General features: G+C 52.0%; 8 protein-coding genes across 8 annotated transcripts; 6 read left to right on the forward strand and 2 right to left on the reverse strand.

Moving 5' to 3' along the window:
• Nucleotides 1-682: 682 nt before the first annotated feature.
• On the forward strand, nucleotides 683-5900 carry ino80 (chromatin-remodeling ATPase INO80; the record flags this gene model as incomplete). The annotated part of the gene is made up of 4 exons (XM_056975342.1): nucleotides 683-1246; nucleotides 1308-1787; nucleotides 1847-5636; nucleotides 5698-5900. 4 exons carry the CDS (start codon nucleotides 683-685, stop codon nucleotides 5898-5900), a joined length of 5037 nt encoding a protein of 1678 aa, XP_056835298.1.
• Nucleotides 5901-6483: 583 nt separating this feature from the next.
• Nucleotides 6484-6953, reverse strand: N7510_003416 (uncharacterized protein; the record flags this gene model as incomplete). The annotated part of the gene is made up of 2 exons (XM_056975343.1): nucleotides 6484-6494; nucleotides 6545-6953. The coding sequence occupies 2 exons, from the start codon at nucleotides 6951-6953 to the stop codon at nucleotides 6484-6486; spliced, it is 420 nt and encodes a 139-aa protein (XP_056835299.1).
• Nucleotides 6954-6980: 27 nt separating this feature from the next.
• N7510_003417 (alpha/beta fold hydrolase) lies at nucleotides 6981-7529 on the reverse strand (the record flags this gene model as incomplete). The annotated part of the gene is made up of 1 exon (XM_056975344.1): nucleotides 6981-7529. The coding sequence occupies one exon, from the start codon at nucleotides 7527-7529 to the stop codon at nucleotides 6981-6983; it is 549 nt and encodes a 182-aa protein (XP_056835300.1).
• A 281-nt stretch (nucleotides 7530-7810) lies between these two features.
• Nucleotides 7811-9793, forward strand: hemA (5-aminolevulinic acid synthase HemA; the record flags this gene model as incomplete). The annotated part of the gene is made up of 2 exons (XM_056975345.1): nucleotides 7811-8147; nucleotides 8199-9793. 2 exons carry the CDS (start codon nucleotides 7811-7813, stop codon nucleotides 9791-9793), a joined length of 1932 nt encoding a protein of 643 aa, XP_056835301.1.
• Nucleotides 9794-10995: 1202 nt separating this feature from the next.
• N7510_003419 (major facilitator superfamily domain-containing protein) lies at nucleotides 10996-12924 on the forward strand (the record flags this gene model as incomplete). The annotated part of the gene is made up of 12 exons (XM_056975346.1): nucleotides 10996-11021; nucleotides 11084-11249; nucleotides 11310-11329; nucleotides 11379-11460; nucleotides 11520-11631; nucleotides 11690-11755; nucleotides 11817-11856; nucleotides 11907-12171; nucleotides 12234-12249; nucleotides 12309-12470; nucleotides 12524-12626; nucleotides 12684-12924. 12 exons carry the CDS (start codon nucleotides 10996-10998, stop codon nucleotides 12922-12924), a joined length of 1299 nt encoding a protein of 432 aa, XP_056835302.1.
• A 997-nt stretch (nucleotides 12925-13921) lies between these two features.
• Nucleotides 13922-14350, forward strand: N7510_003420 (uncharacterized protein; the record flags this gene model as incomplete). The annotated part of the gene is made up of 1 exon (XM_056975347.1): nucleotides 13922-14350. One exon carries the CDS (start codon nucleotides 13922-13924, stop codon nucleotides 14348-14350), a length of 429 nt encoding a protein of 142 aa, XP_056835303.1.
• Nucleotides 14351-14624: 274 nt separating this feature from the next.
• On the forward strand, nucleotides 14625-16248 carry N7510_003421 (uncharacterized protein; the record flags this gene model as incomplete). Its single annotated transcript, XM_056975348.1, has 6 exons — nucleotides 14625-14996; nucleotides 15051-15301; nucleotides 15352-15450; nucleotides 15515-15808; nucleotides 15870-15985; nucleotides 16055-16248. 6 exons carry the CDS (start codon nucleotides 14625-14627, stop codon nucleotides 16246-16248), a joined length of 1326 nt encoding a protein of 441 aa, XP_056835304.1.
• A 417-nt stretch (nucleotides 16249-16665) lies between these two features.
• Nucleotides 16666-18010, forward strand: N7510_003422 (putative glycerol dehydrogenase (GCY1); the record flags this gene model as incomplete). Its single annotated transcript, XM_056975349.1, has 8 exons — nucleotides 16666-16726; nucleotides 16780-16878; nucleotides 16936-17005; nucleotides 17064-17162; nucleotides 17224-17437; nucleotides 17495-17591; nucleotides 17650-17900; nucleotides 17960-18010. The coding sequence occupies 8 exons, from the start codon at nucleotides 16666-16668 to the stop codon at nucleotides 18008-18010; spliced, it is 942 nt and encodes a 313-aa protein (XP_056835305.1).
• Nucleotides 18011-18302: the final 292 nt, after the last annotated feature.

Consider the following 18302-nt stretch of genomic DNA (forward strand, 5'->3'; position numbering starts at 1 on the left):
GCATTTTTCCAGAGTGAGCCAATAATCCAAGAAATTTGCCATTGCCCATAAACAGAGGAATTAGAAGCAGCTAGAATAAAAAGTCCATCCCAGAATCCTCCATCGCGCATACACCTGTTCTGGTCAGCGTGAACGGGTGGGTGCTCTCCCATACACTCTCAGCTCAGACACGTTCGACGAACGCAAAACGCCTCGACCCAAAAACTCCCCTTTCCTTCCCACCGGCCCTTCCCTCGTCCCCGGCCACTCATTCCTTTCTTCATCCTCGCATCTTTTCATCATCCACCATCGAGGTCCCTGACCATCCCCCTAATACCGTCATCCCCGGCACCCTCCTCCCTCCCTCCGTCGCTCGCTCGATCGTCGACAGCCGCGCATTCTCTTCCACGCCGCGCTGCTCTCCTGCAACTTCCCACCACCAAACGAACCCATCCCTCCATCCGGTATTTTTATCCCGTCTGCTCCTTCTTCCTTCTTCTCCTATCTTCCTCCACGCCCACCTCCATTCTCTCATCCTTGCAAACCTATCCCACTGACGTCGCGTCCACGCTAGATCTTCGCTCGCCCCCCTTGACACCAGTCCATGGGTGCCACCCACGGTGTTTGATTACCTCCTCTCCCATCCCCCGCCACGAGTGACTTGTCTCCGCTGCGCACGTCCGGCTTCGGAGACGCAGTCACCATGACGGGTGCTCCGCCATACAACCCTCAGTCGTCGCCGAGCCAACAGCAGCGCTTCCCGGCATACAGCTCGCCAGGCAAGAACAACCCGTACTATCCGAACAATGAGCAGCAACAGCCGCCGTCGCAGCAGCAGCAGCAACAACAATATCCGCAGCACCCGCCCCAGACGCCTCCTGGTTACGGACCCTCGTCCATCGCGCGGAGCCCTCGCTTTTCGCACGCGTCTCCGCCGATGCCCGGTTCGCTGCCTACGCCCTTGAATGGAAGTGCGCCGCCTCATCCTGCCCATCCGGAGCCCTCTTCATCCCAATACCAGAGCCATTCGACCAGCGGCACGCCTCAGCTGCCGCTTCCGAGGCCCTTTTCGGGGTCCGTGCTTCCTGGCAACGGAGCATCACCTTACGGTCCTCCTACGCCTCATGGCCATCCGCCGAATCGCTTGGATGCACACTCGCAGTCCCCCACGCGGGAATCGGAATCGCCATATCGCATGAGAGGCAATGGTACCGGATATGCATCCTCTATGGTGCGGGAGCCACCACCCTCATCTCCGCAAAAGACAGTACGTGTGACAAATTCAACTGCAAAAAAATCCCCTTCTAACAATTTCCCTCCTCGTTTAGAAGCCAGCGCGCGCCGCCGACCCGATGTCCTTCGCCAGCATCCTTTCTGGACCGACGGATGAACAGTCCTCGAAAAAGCCCTCTCCCCCTTCGGCTCCTTCCGCCGCGCCTGCGCCGCATTCAGCTTCAGCCTACGATCACCATCCGCAGCACCACGACGCTCGTGGAGCTATATTCCCCAAGTTGGATTATCGTCAACCTCATGATTTGGATCGTCGCATGGAAACGCCGTTGGCCCCCAACGGCTTTGCGGGACGCGACCCTATTCGGGGAGATGCCCCATCCAACAGCCTGCCCCAGCGAAAGCCCTTCCCGCCGGGTGTGGATTTGGAGCAGGTTAACCGGGCTATGCATGAGATTGATCATGCCGATAAAAGTGACGTGGAAGGCGCTGGATTTGACGCGGAGCGTGAACGTTACCAGGAAAAGGGCCAAAAACGGACCCTGGATAGCAACCGTGCGGAGCACATTCGCCGCAAGGTTTGTCATTTATTTCCCCCCCCCCCCTCTCGAATGAACGGTTACTAACTAATCACCAGCGTCGCCGCAACAATTTCCTGATTGAGCTGGGTCGATCCTTTGAGAGACAGGCAATCTTGGGATCAGAACGTTTCCGTAGCCTCAATGAATCGTCCGTCATGGCCGAGGTGCAGCAGAAGGAGATTCAGGACGAGAAGGAGCGGAAGAAGGACATGCAACGAAAGCGTCGTCGGGAGAACACGGTGCGTGTGGAGATGCAGAAGAAATTGGAGGCCGAACGCAAGGCAAACAAGGCCCAAGACTCCACGGAGAAGGCCAAGTACTTACGTGAAGCCGAACGTGCCCAGAAGAAGATCCGGTCAACCAAACGTGCTCTGGAGGGAGGCAATGCCCAGGATGAGCTTGGGGAAGTCACGCCATTGGCTCCGAATCTTGAGGGCGGCATGACTACCCAATTCCAGATTGGTGGTCGCTCTCCATCGCGCCGCAAGACCGGCGGACGCGCGGGTCCCGTCACGCGCCCGAAGAAGTCCAAGGAGCAGAAGCAAGCGGAGAAGGACGCTGCAGAGGCTGCCTGGTGGGGCATGGACGATGATTACTACTACTACGACGAGGAACCGCAAGAATCACGAAGAGGCCGCGGGAGGCTTGACAGGCCAATGTCGCCGCTGGAGTATGACAGCAAGAGCTACAATCAGGTATACGAGCAAATCTGGCGCGATATTGCCCGCAAGGACATCCCCAAGGTGTATCGCATCAAGACTATATCTCATACGACTCGTCAAGAGAATTTACGCAAGACGGCTCAGCTGGCCAGCAAGCAGTCCCGGAAGTGGCAGGAGCGCACCAACAAGAGCACCAAGGACACTCAGGCTCGTGCTAAGCGGACCATGCGTGAGATGATGTCTTTCTGGAAGCGTAACGAACGTGAGGAGCGTGACCTGCGCCGCTTGGCAGAGAAGCAAGAACTGGAGTCGGCCAAGAAAGCCGAGGCAGAGCGTGAAGCAAACCGACAGAAACGCAAGCTCAACTTCCTCATCTCCCAGACTGAGCTGTACTCTCACTTTATTGGTCGAAAGGTCAAGACTGCCGAGGCAGAAATGTCTGGAGACGCAGCCACCGCCGGCACCAACGAGACGGTCCAACCGGGCAAGCCGCACGCACACCAGATCGATCTTCCCGATAGTGTGGCAAATCCCAATGCCAAGGTCACCAACTTTGAAGACTTGGACTTTGATGCCGAAGATGACTCGGTCTTGCAGCAGGCGGCTATGGCCAACGCACAGAACGCTGTGCAGCAAGCACAGGACCGTGCTCGTGCTTTCAACCAGGACCAAGGCAAGGATCAAATGGCTGCTTTCGATGATGGGGAGATGAACTTCCAGAACCCAACCAGTCTGGGTGACATCGAGATCTCACAGCCCAGCATGCTGAACGCGAAGTTAAAGGAATACCAGCTGAAGGGTCTCAACTGGCTTGTCAACTTGTACGAGCAAGGCATCAACGGTATCCTGGCAGATGAGATGGGTCTAGGTAAGACCATCCAGTCTATCTCCGTCATGGCCTATCTGGCCGAGTTTCACAACATCTGGGGTCCGTTCTTGGTCATTGCACCCGCTTCCACTCTGCATAACTGGCAACAAGAAATCACCAGGTTCGTTCCGAACATCAAAGTCTTGCCGTATTGGGGCAATGCCAAGGATCGCAAGATTCTTCGCAAGTTCTGGGATCGCAAGCACATCACCTATAACCGCGAGTCCGAATTCCACGTCCTGGTCACCTCTTATCAACTTGTCGTTCTCGACGCGCAGTACTTCCAGAAGGTCAAATGGCAGTACATGATTCTCGATGAGGCCCAGGCTATCAAGTCTTCTCAGAGTTCTCGGTGGAAGAATCTGTTGCAGTTCCATTGCCGTAACCGTCTTCTGTTGACCGGTACACCCATCCAAAACAACATGCAGGAACTATGGGCGTTGCTGCATTTTATCATGCCGACCCTGTTTGATTCCCACGACGAGTTCAGTGAATGGTTTTCCAAGGATATTGAGTCCCACGCTCAGAGTAACACCAAGCTCAATGAAGATCAATTGCGCCGTCTTCATATGATTCTGAAGCCCTTTATGCTGCGTCGTGTCAAGAAACACGTTCAGCAAGAACTCGGTGACAAGGTGGAGAAGGATGTTTTCTGCGATCTGACTTACCGCCAACGTGCTCTTTACGCGAACTTGCGGAACCGCGTCAGCATCATCGACCTCATCGAGAAGGCAGCCGTCGGGGACGATACCGACAGCACGACGTTGATGAACCTGGTCATGCAATTCCGCAAGGTTTGCAACCATCCCGATCTGTTCGAACGTGCGGAGACCAAGTCCCCCTACTCAGTCGGTTACTTTGCGGAAACCGCCTCGTTCCTCCGTGAAGGCTACTTTGTTGATGTACGTTACTCAACCAGAAGTCTCATTGAGTACGATCTGCCACGACTTTTATGCAGCTCCGATGGGCGCCTAGATGTTCCTGGCCCGGACAACGCCTCCGCTGGTTTCCGGGGCAAATACCTTTCTCACTTGATGAACATCTGGACGCCGGAGAACATCCAACAAAGTGCTCGGAATAATGGTGCGTTTTCGTTCCTGCGGTTCGTTGACACCTCCGCCGGGGAAGCCAGCGAGATGGCCCGCCTGGGCGTCTTTGAGCGTGCGACCCGCCGGCGTGGCCTTCCCAACCGCCTTTCGCGCCTGAATGCGGTCTATGAAAGCGATGAAAAGACTGTCGCACCTCACTCGATGCTGAACATCGTCGATCGGAACGATCGCCAGGCCGTTCAAGAACTTGCCAGAGAGGGCCGAATGCGGGACCTGATGACTGTGTCGCAATCGTCTTTTGAACGACAAGGCCTTCACTTGCTCGAACCATGTGCTTCTCCAGCCGCCTCGGCCCCCCCGATCACCATCTCCTGCAGGAATCAAGATTCACTGCGGGAAACTGCCAACACCCTCTTCAACGCACCTATTCAGGAAGCGCTCTTTGGCAGTCCTGGTAGACAAGCCGAAGAGTTGATTCTCGCCAACAAGCTCGATCCCGTGCCCTACTCGCTGCCACCCATGCTTCCTCCGCCACTCTCGTTGAAGGCACGTTACACACATATCGAAGTACCTTCCATGCGACGATTTGTGACAGACTCGGGCAAACTGGCCAAATTGGACGAACTGCTGCGAGAGCTCAAGGCTGGCGGGCATCGTGTCCTACTCTACTTCCAGATGACACGCATGATCGATTTGATGGAAGAGTACCTAACCTATCGGAACTACAAGTATTGCCGCCTCGACGGCAGCACGAAGCTGGAGGACCGTCGCGACACCGTGGCGGACTTCCAGTCACAACCAGAAATCTTTGTGTTCTTATTGTCCACGCGTGCCGGTGGTCTTGGTATCAATTTGACTGCGGCCGACACGGTCATCTTCTACGACTCCGACTGGAACCCGACAATCGACTCCCAGGCCATGGACCGTGCTCACCGTCTCGGTCAGACCCGGCAGGTTACGGTATACCGTCTCATCACTCGAGGTACCATCGAAGAGCGGATTCGCAAACGTGCTCTGCAGAAGGAAGAGGTACAACGCGTTGTCATTAGTGGTGGTGCCGCCGGTGGTGTTGACTTTAACACCCGGAATCGCGAGAACCGCACTAAGGATATTGCCATGTGGCTCGCGGATGATGACGAGGCCGAGCTCCTCGAGCAGAAGGAGAAGGAGGCGCTCGAACGGGGCGAGATTGCTGGAGCTAAGGGTGGAAAGAAGGCCGCCCAGAAACGGAAGCGGGACCTTACGCTGGACGACATGTATCACGAAGGTAAGCTTGCATATGGATCTTTTTGGGAGTGTGTCAAATACTGATTGACTTGCTTCTACAGGTGAGGGCAACTTTGACGATCAAAGCGCGAAACCGTCGGGAGCCGCCACTCCCCTGTCTGCAGCCGATGGCATCGACACCCCGTCGTCCGTTCCTGGCGGGAAGCGTGGCCGTGGCCCCGGCAAGGGGAAGGGGACATCCAAGCGTGCCAAGACGATGAACGAACGTCTACGCCTCATCGACGGCGATGGCGGACTCGGTTGAGTCGAATGAACCCTTTTCGTATTTCGATTACTTTGCAGATGGATGGCGGCGTTTTGTTTTTTTTTTTTATTTGCGCCTGGCACCTTTCTATATTACTTGTCCTTTGTTTCTATTCTCTTTCTCTTTTTTCTCACAGGCAGAACATCTGTACTGCTGTGTATTACCATACAGTCTTGATTATTTGATTGCCAAGAAGATTCATATGAAAGGGGCATGGTTTCGGTTCATCGGGTTGATGATTGAGGGGGTTGATGCGATGTGCATGCGCCCAAGAAAAAGATGTGTGTTCGGCGATAGATTTGAAACCACTTTCTGGTCGTTGTGTTATCCGGTGGCGGTCTTGGGGAGTTTTTGTTTCTTATTGTTGTTCTTCCATCCTTGCTGCTTCTGGGCAAGGCACAATAAAATCGGGCTTTTACTGGACAATGGAATAAGGGACTTCGTTGAGATGTACCTGCATTAATATTGTACTCCTGCTATGGATCTGTGTCACCGGCCGTGTTTGTGATTTGGTCTCCGCCGTGATTCTTTGACTTCGAGATATACCTAAGGACTTACATGTAGATATAGATCTGCTCTGGTGCTACAGGGTCACTACTTGGAAGTTAGTTTCAATTGAGAAAGTCTTATTCTCGTGTACTCACTGTCAATCATCTCTTTCCATAGCTCATCCACATAGTAGAGTGACGAGATATGACCCCCCGGCAACAATCTCAACTTAGCAGACCTATAGTTATCCACCATCCAATCGTTAGCACTCCCACCTATCTGATCGCTGCTTGACCCGACCACAAGCATAGGTTTCGATGCATGCTCATCATCCAGCTCCTTGGGCTCAAACCCCCAGTCTGAATGGATGACATCTGATACTTCCATGAACCCATCCCAATTTTGGTTACACCGAATAGTGTCACTGGCCATTTGTTCGACAAAGGCATCCTCGCTCAGCCCGTGTATTTCAAGCCATTGATGAAACTTCGACTTTTCCTCGTCATTTATTTTGCGGAAAACTTGTTGTTGCAGGAACTCTTTCGCCCCGTCAACAGTGTTCATCTTTGAACCCACGATTCCCCTAAAGAGCTACTGTATGCCATGGAATGGGATCAGCTGCGTAGGTGGGCCGAAGGAGAACCAGTTCTGCCAACTCAGTGATCTCGCGTAGTCCTGATGGTATTTTAGAGGCGAGAAGCCAGAAAGCAAGAGACAACCTGCCACTTTGCGGCCCGCTGGAAACAGCTCATATGGCGCTCCGTACAGCATCTGTGCTGGCACCGTTCCGTAAGACCCGCCCGACAGATACAGGGTGTCAAATGCATCTGTTGGGTATAGGTAGGCCAGCAGAGTGTTTATGTCTTTGGCCAGCAAGATGTGATAGGGCACTGACTTGTCGCGGGTGCTGGTATCTCCCATTCCGGGAAGCGTCAGCGCGATCACATGGGCTGCGAGCGAGCGGCATGATTCCGATACTCTCGATACACTACCGACGCCGAAGAGGCCTGGGAAGAAGATCACCACGGTCCGGGACGTGATGGGCCCGTTGTGGGCGTAGGCTAGCTGCCTGTTGTTCGTTAGGGGGAGAATATGCTCCTCCTGGCCGGCCAGACTGTCATAGACATGCTTTGTTATCATTCTACCTCTCCCACTTGCTCCTAGAATATCCTACATGAGCGAAATCCTCTATACCTCTAGACCCGGCCATATCACCTAAGCATCTCCCCGCTGCCTAGTCAGCACTTCGTCGGCACAGCGGACCCGTTCACCAATCACAAGCGAGGAAATGTCAGCCCGAACTCTCTGAGTCAGCACCCTTCCGATTTCCCCCCCAATTTCAGTCTCGATCTGGTTTATCTTCTTTCCCTCCATTATTATCGTTGTTGTTTCGCAGTCCTCACTTCAATTCCACTCCAGTCATGGAGTCGCTTCTTCAGCAGTCTCGTGCGATGTGCCCCTTCCTGAAGCGGACTTCGCCCACCGCGCTCCGCACTCTCGCCACGGCCACTCGCCCGAACACCAGTCCCGGTGGTGGGACTATGTCCAACCTCCAGGTCCTGGCTCGCCGCTGCCCGGTGATGAGCAAGGCGCTCGCCGTGCAGAGTTCCCGCATGGGTGGCACCAAGCGCTTCACCTCGTACGCGGCCGGAGTCGGTGGCATCAAGCCTTTCTGTCCCGCTGGGAAGAGGGCGCTGCACACGACTGGTGGTCACCCGGCCAGCCTGGCTCCTGGAACCTACGAGAAGAACGAGCGAGGTAGATAATTCCCTGATCTGGGTGCTTGCAATCACTCTAACCAATCTCTAGTTCATCCTAACCCGGCCAACACGATCCGCCCGACTCCCGCTGCCACCGGAGCCGCGGTCCGCGGTCCAGCTCCTCGTGCGCCGATCAATCCTCGCTTCGATTACAATGCATTCTACAACGGTGAATTGGAGAAGAAGCACAAGGACAAGTCCTACCGCTACTTCAACAACATCAACCGTCTCGCCAAGGAATTTCCTCGGGCCCACACAGCCTCCGCCGAGGAGCGCGTGACGGTCTGGTGCTCGAATGATTATCTCGGCATGGGCCGCAATCCGGAGGTGTTGAAGTCGATGCACCAGACGCTTGACACCTACGGAGCCGGCGCTGGTGGCACGCGCAACATCTCTGGCCATAACAAGCATGCTGTGGCGCTGGAGGATACTCTGGCGAAACTACATGGAAAGGAGGCTGCGCTGGTGTTTAGCTCGTGCTTCGTGGCTAACGATGCCACACTGGCTACACTGGGCAGCAAGATGCCCGACTGTGTGATCTTATCGGATAGTCTGAATCACGCCTCGATGATCCAGGGCATTCGTCACTCCGGCGCCAAAAAGATGGTCTTCAAACATAACGACATGGAAGACCTGGAGGCTAAGCTGGCTTCTCTGCCGTCGAACCAGCCTAAGATTATTGCCTTTGAGTCTGTGTACAGCATGTGCGGATCTATTGCACCCATTGAGAAGATCTGCGATCTCGCCGACAAGTATGGTGCCATTACCTTCTTGGATGAAGTGCACGCGGTTGGCATGTACGGTCCGCACGGGGCCGGAGTAGCCGAGCATCTTGATTATGACGTCTATGCTTCGCAGGACTCTGCCGCGCCGCAGAGCACCAAGGGCACGGTTCAGGATCGTATTGATATCATCACTGGCACATTGGGCAAAGCCTACGGCTGTGTCGGCGGGTATATTGCCGGCTCCGCTGCCATGGTGGACACCATCCGATCGCTGGCACCAGGATTTATTTTCACGACTTCGCTGCCGCCTGCCACCATGGCTGGCGCCGACACGGCGATTCAATATCAGGCGGCCCACCCGCGCGATCGGGTTCTGCAGCAGCTGCACACGCGTGCAGTCAAGACGGCTCTGAAAGATCTGGATATTCCAGTTATTCCTAATCCGTCGCACATCGTCCCGCTGCTGGTGGGCGATGCCGAGCTGGCCAAGCGCGCCTCGGACAAACTGCTGGATGAGCATGGCATCTACGTGCAGGCGATCAATTACCCGACGGTTCCTCGAGGTGAGGAGCGCCTACGCATTACCCCGACCCCCGGCCACGTCAAGCCGCTACGTGACCACCTGGTCCAGGCCGTGCAAGCCGTCTGGAACGATCTTGGCATCAAGCGCGCCAGCGACTGGGAGGAGCTGGGCGGATTCGTTGGCGTCGGCGTCGAGGGCGCCGAGGATGCCAATCGGCCCATGTGGGAGGATGAACAGCTTGGTCTGGAGCCGAACGAACCTCTCGAGGCAGCCGTTGCGCGCGAGTTCAGCGTCGAGATGGCCCAGCTCGCTCCGAAGCTGAAGTCTGGCACTCCTCTCGGAGCTAGTGCCAGCCCGGCCATTGCTTCTACTCCTGCTGTCGGAGTAGCCGCATAGACGTCTTGTCTTCGGCTGACTGGGAGGTTTTTACTTCCCCCACCTCTGGGCTTGTTGTATCTCGCCGTCTGTCCAATCTTTTCAAATATATTATTAACAACTCATGGCGCGGACATGGCTTTTGGTCATATGCACCCGCCTCTTTCTTGCAATGCGAATGCAAATGCAAATGATTTTCCGGACCTTATATGTATGAAATGATTCATTTCGTCTCATCTCATCCCATCTCATGTCTCTTGTCTTGACATTTCATGTCCCTATCCCACAATTTTTGTTTATGGCCAGGGCTGGCTGGTTTTAGTCACCCTCAGCTTGGAAATGTATTCACCGTGTATGTGTGTGTGCTGTTGATTGTGTTTGATCTGTGGCCTTTCTTGCTTGTCTTGGGGCGAGTTGGATGTGCTGTCAGATGTTCTTACTCTACGCTACTCTAGGTGGTCTCTGTGGGATTTTGGCGGACTGTCGGACTGACTTGTGAACGGATGATATTGGTTCTCTGGACTTCTTCTTTCTCCAAACGTAGACCCTGTTATTGGGATGTAGGCTCACGTAGGCTCGAGACAAAGTATCATACTGCCTAGGCCTTCAAGTTTTTATCCAAGAACCAAGTGCCATGCGCGAGAGAGATCCCAGTAGTCCCAAGTTTAGGTTTTCCCAAAAGCTTCTTCGCCATCCAGTTACCGAGGGATGCTTAGTTTCGCCTCCCATCCCCCACACCATCGGACTCTCCACTCGGACTCTCCACCTCCGCAGTGAAAGCCAAAAATCCAGCTCAGTTATATATTCACCCCCACACTGACAATGGTCCGGGGGACCCAACGTACTTACGCAGACTATTCCGTCTCTTGAATGACCATGGACAAAGACACATCGATGCACCTCGAAGAGGCCGGGTCGTACTATGCGACTCCTTTTGTGGAGAACAAGGAGTTGGAGAGAAGGTGCGGTGCTGACCGACTCCTTGCTATGGATGGAATTATCCAAACAAATGGAACGCAGCTAATGAGCTGTTCTTTAGGATATTGTGGAAAGTGGACGTTCGGCTGATTCCACCGCTGTTCATCATGGTTAGTTTCTTTGCCTGTGGTTGCTTTGTTCGCTCACCTTGGTGACATGGCTGATAATTATTCACTGCTAGTACATTCTAAATTGTGAGTTATTCGTCGGGTCCTGACATTCGGGAAGTCAATTGACAAGGAATCATGAACAAAGACCTGGACCGAAACAAGTAAGCAGTTCTTGCATTCGGGGGACGATGCGAACAAGATTGACTCATGGGATCAAAAACAGTATCGGCAACGCCAAAGAAGCCGGCATGGCCGCAGATCTGGGCCTCACCTCGTCCGATTACTCTTTAGCCGTCTCGATCTTCTTCATCGGATACCTCCTACTTGAGGTGCCGAGCAACATGATTCTCAGCAGAACTCGCCCGAGCCTCTATCTCCCCGCCCTTATGGTTCGTTCGCTTCCTTATGGTGCCTCGAGTCTCTGCGCTAACAATACCTGGGGGATTTAGATTGTTTGGGGTTGCATGGTGTCCGTTTTCCTAGATAAGCGATCTCGAATACCTGCTGACATGTTATAGAATCGGCTATGTGGGCGTTAATTCAAAGCGCGGTCTTATCGGTCTTCGGTTCGCGCTGGGGTTGATTGAAGCTGGATATTTTGTGCGTTATCAAGACGCACACATGAAAAAAAAGTGGTAGCACTGACCGGTTATTACTAGCCCGGCGTTCTGCTGTTCATGAGCAACTGGTACAAGAAAGCCGAGTTGGCTAGGAGATTTTCTATCTTCTATTGTGCGTCGCTCGTGTCGGGTGCCGTTGGTGGCCTTATTGGTAAGTACACGTTTAAGAGACTGGTTAATAATGCTGGCTAATATGTTTTCTTTTCTAGCGGGCTTGATCTTGGAGAAGATGCAAAATCGTGCACCGTATCCCGCCTGGAAATGGTTGTTTCTCAGTATGATTTGCCGCTACATTCCTAACTAGTCATTTCATGGTGCTAACACAGATCACATCAGTTGAGGGTGTAATTACAATTGGATGCGCCATTATTGCCATGTAAGTGGCCAAACTCTCTCTCACAAACTTCGTGCTGACCCTGACTGGAGATTCGTGCTACCCGACTTCCCTGCTACGACCAAGTGGCTCTCGCCAGAAGAGCGAGAATATGCCGTTCGACGTCTAGAACAGGATGACAACTCGAGCCGTGCTGGAGATATCTCTCACTGGAAGAGCTTTACGTCGGCGCTGCGCGATTGGAGAACCTGGCTGTTCTTCTGGGCGCAAACGTTTTGCACATGTGCTGGTACCATCACGTACTTTGTGCCGACCTTGATGGCCGCTTTGAATTATACTGGCCAAAATGTGCAATATGTACGTGCTTTTGGAATCCTGCTTTTTGATCTATGCTGATGCGATGATATCCGATACTGCAGATGACCATTCCGATCTGTAAGAACTAAGCTACTGGGACGTTCTGGCTTGGATTATCCTCTGACTTACTACGTTAGATATGGTTGCCTTGGTGATCGTCCTCATTTGTGGCTTCTCCTCGGATTACTTCAATGAACGACCAAAGCACATCATGGCCATGGCCGGCATGTCCACAGTCTCCCTGATCATCGTGGCTACGGTTGATAATGCCAAGGCTCGCTACACATTCCTAGCATTTGGTTTGTTTCCTTGTGGCAAGGATATTTTATGACAATTAACTAATATTTTCCAGGCGCTGCTGGTATTTGGTGCTGCAGCCCGTTGACACTCAGCTACCTATCCAACACGATCTACCGACCAGCCGAGAAGCGGGCAGTAGCTATTGGTTTTGTGAAGTACGTCCCGCCACAACCACCTTCATTGTTTCAGTACGATACTGACATTTTTGCAAGTGCCTTCGCCAATCTATCATCAGTATACGGAGCATACATCTGGCCTGCAAGCTCGGCGCCGGAATACGCGCCCGGGTTTGCGGTCTCCACTATTCTTATGTTTCTCTGCATCGTCACGGCACTACTTCTCATGATCCTGACGAAGAAATATCCTTATGAGAACACTAAAGATGGGAGAATGGGGGTGAACACGCAACCCACCAACCAGGGAAGCTCTAGTTCTTCGGAAACGGTGGAATAGTTAACTAGTGGCTCTTGCAGAGAGAACAAATAACTAGTTTGGACAGGTCTTCTTCGTCTATGTTTTCTAAAGTAGCAATTGAAGATGTGGTAGCAAATTCAGTGTATTCGAACGACCTTGTGTCACCTATTCTCCTAGTTAGCAACTCATGCTTGGTAATTTTTAAAGAGGTCAATTGTTCCGCTGAGTCCCAATTCGCGGAATTTTGCCGGATGAATGTGGAGACTCCGCAACTCAACCTCCTGGGCAGTAACTTCAACCGTCATCACAAAGGCGGCGAGACAAGCTCAGAGTATTGAAATTATGAAGCGTGCTTTTACTTGCAGTTGGTCTGATTGCCGGCGATCCTTCGGAAAGTCAGAGCATCTTCAGCGCCATGAGAGAAGTCGTGAGCATCAGCCGAGCTAAAATTCATTTCCCCAATGCTAATATCCTGAGAAACTAGATACCGGCGATGCTCGATATGAATGTCCATTTTGCCAAAAGCGCTTTGGTCGACGGTATGAGATACCCTCCTTTCCGGCGCTGACTGACCTGACGGATTGTGAATGTCAGAGATGTGATGACAAGGCATGCTGCTCTCCATGGAGAGGCTTCTGGCTCGATCAAGAAACCCCGTAAAGTGTCATGGTAAGAGTTAACTGTCTATATATTGCCTACTCATCATTTATCTCACCATTTATTAGCGTTCCATGTGTCAGTTCCAAACTTCGTTGTGACGGACAGCCGGGTACACCTTGTCGAAGATGTCTACACTCTGGTCGATCGTGTTCTTATCGAACAAGAGATGGCATGCCATCCACCCCTCGAACACAATTTAGTAGCATGCTAGTGTCATCTACCGCAACGGGCACTGGCTCAAGCTTGCCCACGGCTTCAGGGAATCCTGAAGGTAGTCCGTTGCTCCGTGACAGGCAGACTTCAGGTGCAAATATCAATATTTCCCAATCCTCATTGTTACCAGCCTACTCGGCCTTGGGGGATGACCTTGCTGAAAATGCTCCATCACAACATTCCGGTATGTTCTTCTGCCGCCGTCGACTTTCTCCACACTCACCGAGTGATAGATGACTTTGAACAATTCTCATTTGGTCCACTTTATGATCTCTCGACTGAGCCTTTTGAAAGTTATCTGGGATGGAACCTCGGTGATGAGGATATTGATCTAATGAGAAACCTTAACGGGGCTTCTCCTGACACTCCTCCGGCATGTTGGCCTCATTTCGCGACTGCGACCCACTTAACTGCGCATCCAGAGGCGCAAACAGTGCAGGATGCGGCGACAATGCAGTTGATACGGGATGCACAGCCAGCCGATAGCCCCTGGGTAAGACATCTATCTGTATTTGTGGATGAAATCACCGTGCTCATGTATCAAAATCCAGCCACATGTCTACAGACCGAGCAGAGACGACGGCAGACTTAATATACCCCCACTCAATGTCTCCTCGATTCCGCAGCCGAGCTTGCATGCAGCATACCTTGACCATATGGATAATTCCACACGGGAAGCAATTCTGTCGCTCATAAATACGGCCCACCAACCTCATTGGTCACCAGTCGACGTGGCAGCTTTTCCATCGGCTCGCACGTTGTCTATCTGCATCAACCTCTACTTTCGACATTTCCACGAAACGCTGCCTATCGTTCGCCGCTCAACTTTCCAATCAACCGAAGCCAGTCCGGTTTTATTACTGTCAATGGCAGCCATCGGAGCAACGTACTCTAAAAACGGTCTGACTGGAGTCGCTGTGGCTCTCAATGAGTTATGCAGGAGAGCAATTGCCTACCTCAGGGAAAGTGACCGGCGTGCCATGTTTGATACATCGATCGTCCAGGCCTGGCTGCTTCAATCCGTCTTTGGGCTTTTCTGTGGCTCTCGGATGCTCTATCAACACTCCGAGATTAGTCGTGGTGGATTGGTGACGGCCGCCAGGCGGATGCACCTTCTTCGTCCTGGTTTTTCATTTGTCAAAGAGCTCGAACGGCACCCAGCCTCGACATCACCTGAAGAGGTGGAGCGAGCATATGCAAAGGATGAAGAACGCTGTCGATTGGGATGGGGTATTTATGTATGTGCATGAAGCCGCTAACAGAAACCATTTACTAAAGTCTGCCCATTTCAGCTCTATGACATGCAAATATACGCGTTGTTGAATATTTCGCCACATTTCTCAATTGGCGATATTGACATGTCATTGCCCTGCGATGAGGAGATGTGGGAATCTCGCCCTCCCCGTGGGCATCACGATTTTGCCCAGTCCCACAGTGACGCCCTGAACTTCCGCCATGTGCTTGAGCGCCTGCTGTCCGTTGGCAAGCTGCCACAGCCATTGAACCCATTTGGGCTTTCTATCATTGCACATACTCTCTACAGGTGGGCTAAGCTTGATTAATTCCGTGCTCGCTGCTGATTATCGATCTTAGGTTTTGCTCTGATGCCTCTGCCCTGGACCCAATCTGTCCAGCTCGGTCCCCAGAAAACGGCTCGTTCTACCGACTACAATTTTCTACAAACTTGAAACAGTAAGCCAAGACTTCTTTCATCCCTGCAGATCCTCAAGAACACCGTGTTGTTGACCTTTCACAGCAATCCGCAGGAAATACTTGATCAGCTGTCAGTGTGTTTTCATTTCCTGTCCTACACACCCACCGCCCTTCTTGTCAGTGTTTCGGCCCTGTCTCATCTAGGGCACCTGCAATTTACTTGGTCTGGGTTTTTGGATAAAGTAAAGATCGCCGCAGGAAAGTCCGGGACCGAGGAGAGTCAGCTCCATGCGCGTGCGTGGCTTTGCTCAAGAATCTCTGATGATGTGGTCGGTGCAAGGTCTATTCTTGTTCACGCTGGGCAATTAAATGCACTTCTAATCCGGTTCACATTTGAGTAAGTTTTTGATTCCAAAAAAACAAGGCTAGTGCAATTCAAATACTTACCAATTCTCTAGAAATCCATGTGAGGCTATATGGACGTTCTACGCCGCGCTCGCGTTATGGGCGATTATCAAATTTGGCAGTGGACTAAACATCTCGTCTTCTGGTCCGAAGCGAACGGTCGTGACATGTAAGTCTTGCGTCTGCAGTATAACTCTCCATGGACATAGCACCTGACATCTGCCATCAACCGTTGTAGGGTCTGACTTCGACGATGTTCACGAGTGGATCCAGCATGGAGGCCAGGCTTCTTTTCAGGGACTTGGGAATTTGGCGGATTTGTCTGAGGCAAAGCTTTTGTCCACATTTAGCGAAAGATTGGAGTCTATGTCATGGGGCATCTCTCTCCAATTCCGCCATGTTCTGATGAACCTATCCAAAGAAACAAACTAATGATAGACGAAAGTCTGTCAAGTTGAATCAAATAAATGCAACTGCGCACCAAATAAAATATTTGAACCCTAGAGTTGGTTTATGTATTAGATGATCCTAATGGCAGGCTCCAAGGAGACATTCATCATACGCTCGGAGTCTCCACCAGATTTCTCCACACTGTTCGCGGAGTGGCAATATCCTTAGGCTCGGTCGATTTGCCGGCTATCTTACTAAACACCGGCTCTCCACTTCATTGTATGTACGCTTCTTGGCTCGACATCGGCGACTGAGATCGGGGTCTCCACCGGACTTGCTGCGAGATTTTGAGTAGTCGCAATTGATAATCTGAGGGGTCTCCCTCTCCTCTCCTTCAGCTTCAGCTCAATGTCGCTTGCTTCATTCACACAAAGAGGTTTACGTGCTGCAACTAGAAAAATGTCTGTTCCGTCTCATTTTAAGCTCAACACCGGCGCCTCAATTCCCGCCGTTGGACTGGGTGCGTATGGCCTTCTTTTGATAGGACTCGACCAGCTGCTAAAGAGGCTGCAGGTACGTGGCAAGCAAAGCCAGGCGAAGTCGGCAACGCTGTCTGCCATGCACTGAAATCCGGATATCGACACCTGGACTGTGCCTTGATCTATCAGAATGGTGAGTTGTTCCTCCGCTCATGCGCATTAATCTATGCTAAGGTTCCCATTCGATTAGAGAAGGAAGTTGGCGACGCGATTAAAGCGTCTGGTATTCCGCGAAAGGAGATTTTCATCACCAGCAAAGTGTGCGTCAGTTAAAAAAAGTGATGAAGCACTTCTCGCGTACTAATTTCATGTCTGCAGGTGGAATACCCACCAATCTAATGTCGCCGAGGGCCTTGCGCAGACCTTGAAGGATCTCCAAACGGACTATTTGGACCTCTACCTAATTCACTGGCCAGTGTTCGTTTTCGTCCATAGCCTTGTTCCTCGAAGCTTTTCGCTAATCTGTTTCGCATATCAGTCGCCTCGTTGCCAATGAGACCTCACAGTTGTTCCCTACCAACCCTGACGGCACTCGTTCTGTAGATGCTTCTTGGGATCAGCGGGAGACTTGGAAACAGATGGAGCAGGTTTACCGATCCGGTAAGGTCAAGTCAATTGGGGTGTCTAACTTCAGTATCCCCTACTTGGAGAATCTGGAAAAGACGTGGGAAGTCGTTCCTGTCGTGAATCAGGTAAGGTTTTCGATCCGATTTTGCTCAAGTACGTTAGTAATTAATTTTGGATCACAGGTTGAACTGCACCCGTACTGCCCGCAACATGCGTTGAAGGAGTGGTGCGAAAAGAGAAACATTCTCCTGGAAGCGTATTGCCCCCTCGGATCAACAAGTACGTCGCTAAGCCCATAAGACTACTCTGGAGGAACATAGATCTGACAATCTGATAGGCTCACCACTGCTGAGCGACACCGAGATTGCCGGCATTGCGAAGAAATACAATGTGACCCCGGCGACCATCTTGATCTCTTACCAGGTCAACCGAGGCTGCATTGTGCTACCCAAGTCGGTGACTTTTAGCCGAATTGAGGACAACCTTAAGGTTATCTCCCTGTCCAAGGAAGATATGGACGTCTTGGAAGGAATGGCAGCGGCTGGTAAACAGCAGCGAGTCAACACGCCGCTATGGGGACATGACCTGGTGAGTTCTGTTCTTTCATCTATTAATGGCCCTCCCTTGCTGATCCCGAATTATTATAGGGTTTTGATGACTGGTATGGCCCTGGTAATGTCAACGCGCCAAAGAAGTAGAATTAGAAAGAGTGAGATAGGGCTCGGCTCTGTCATAATCGCTTGCTCCATGGACATTGATTTGAAAATGCTTCGCCATTGCTTTTGCGATGGATATAGATCTGATTCTAGATATATTGACACCGAGCTCTTGTTGTTTAGCTTCTCCGATCAAGTATCTGCTTGCATCCCATGTAAGTTGAAGTTCAATTAATATGCACAGTCCCCAAATTATAATAGGGGTTCTTACCAATTTCTGCATCTTCCAATCGACGCTCCCCCCGATAGACTCAGGAAGATAAACAAGCCCCCT

The sequence above is a fragment of the Penicillium lagena genome (genome assembly GCF_028827675.1).
Source record: "Penicillium lagena strain IBT 129212 chromosome Unknown utg000002l_segment0_segment0, whole genome shotgun sequence".
Lineage (NCBI taxonomy): Eukaryota > Fungi > Ascomycota > Eurotiomycetes > Eurotiales > Aspergillaceae > Penicillium > Penicillium lagena.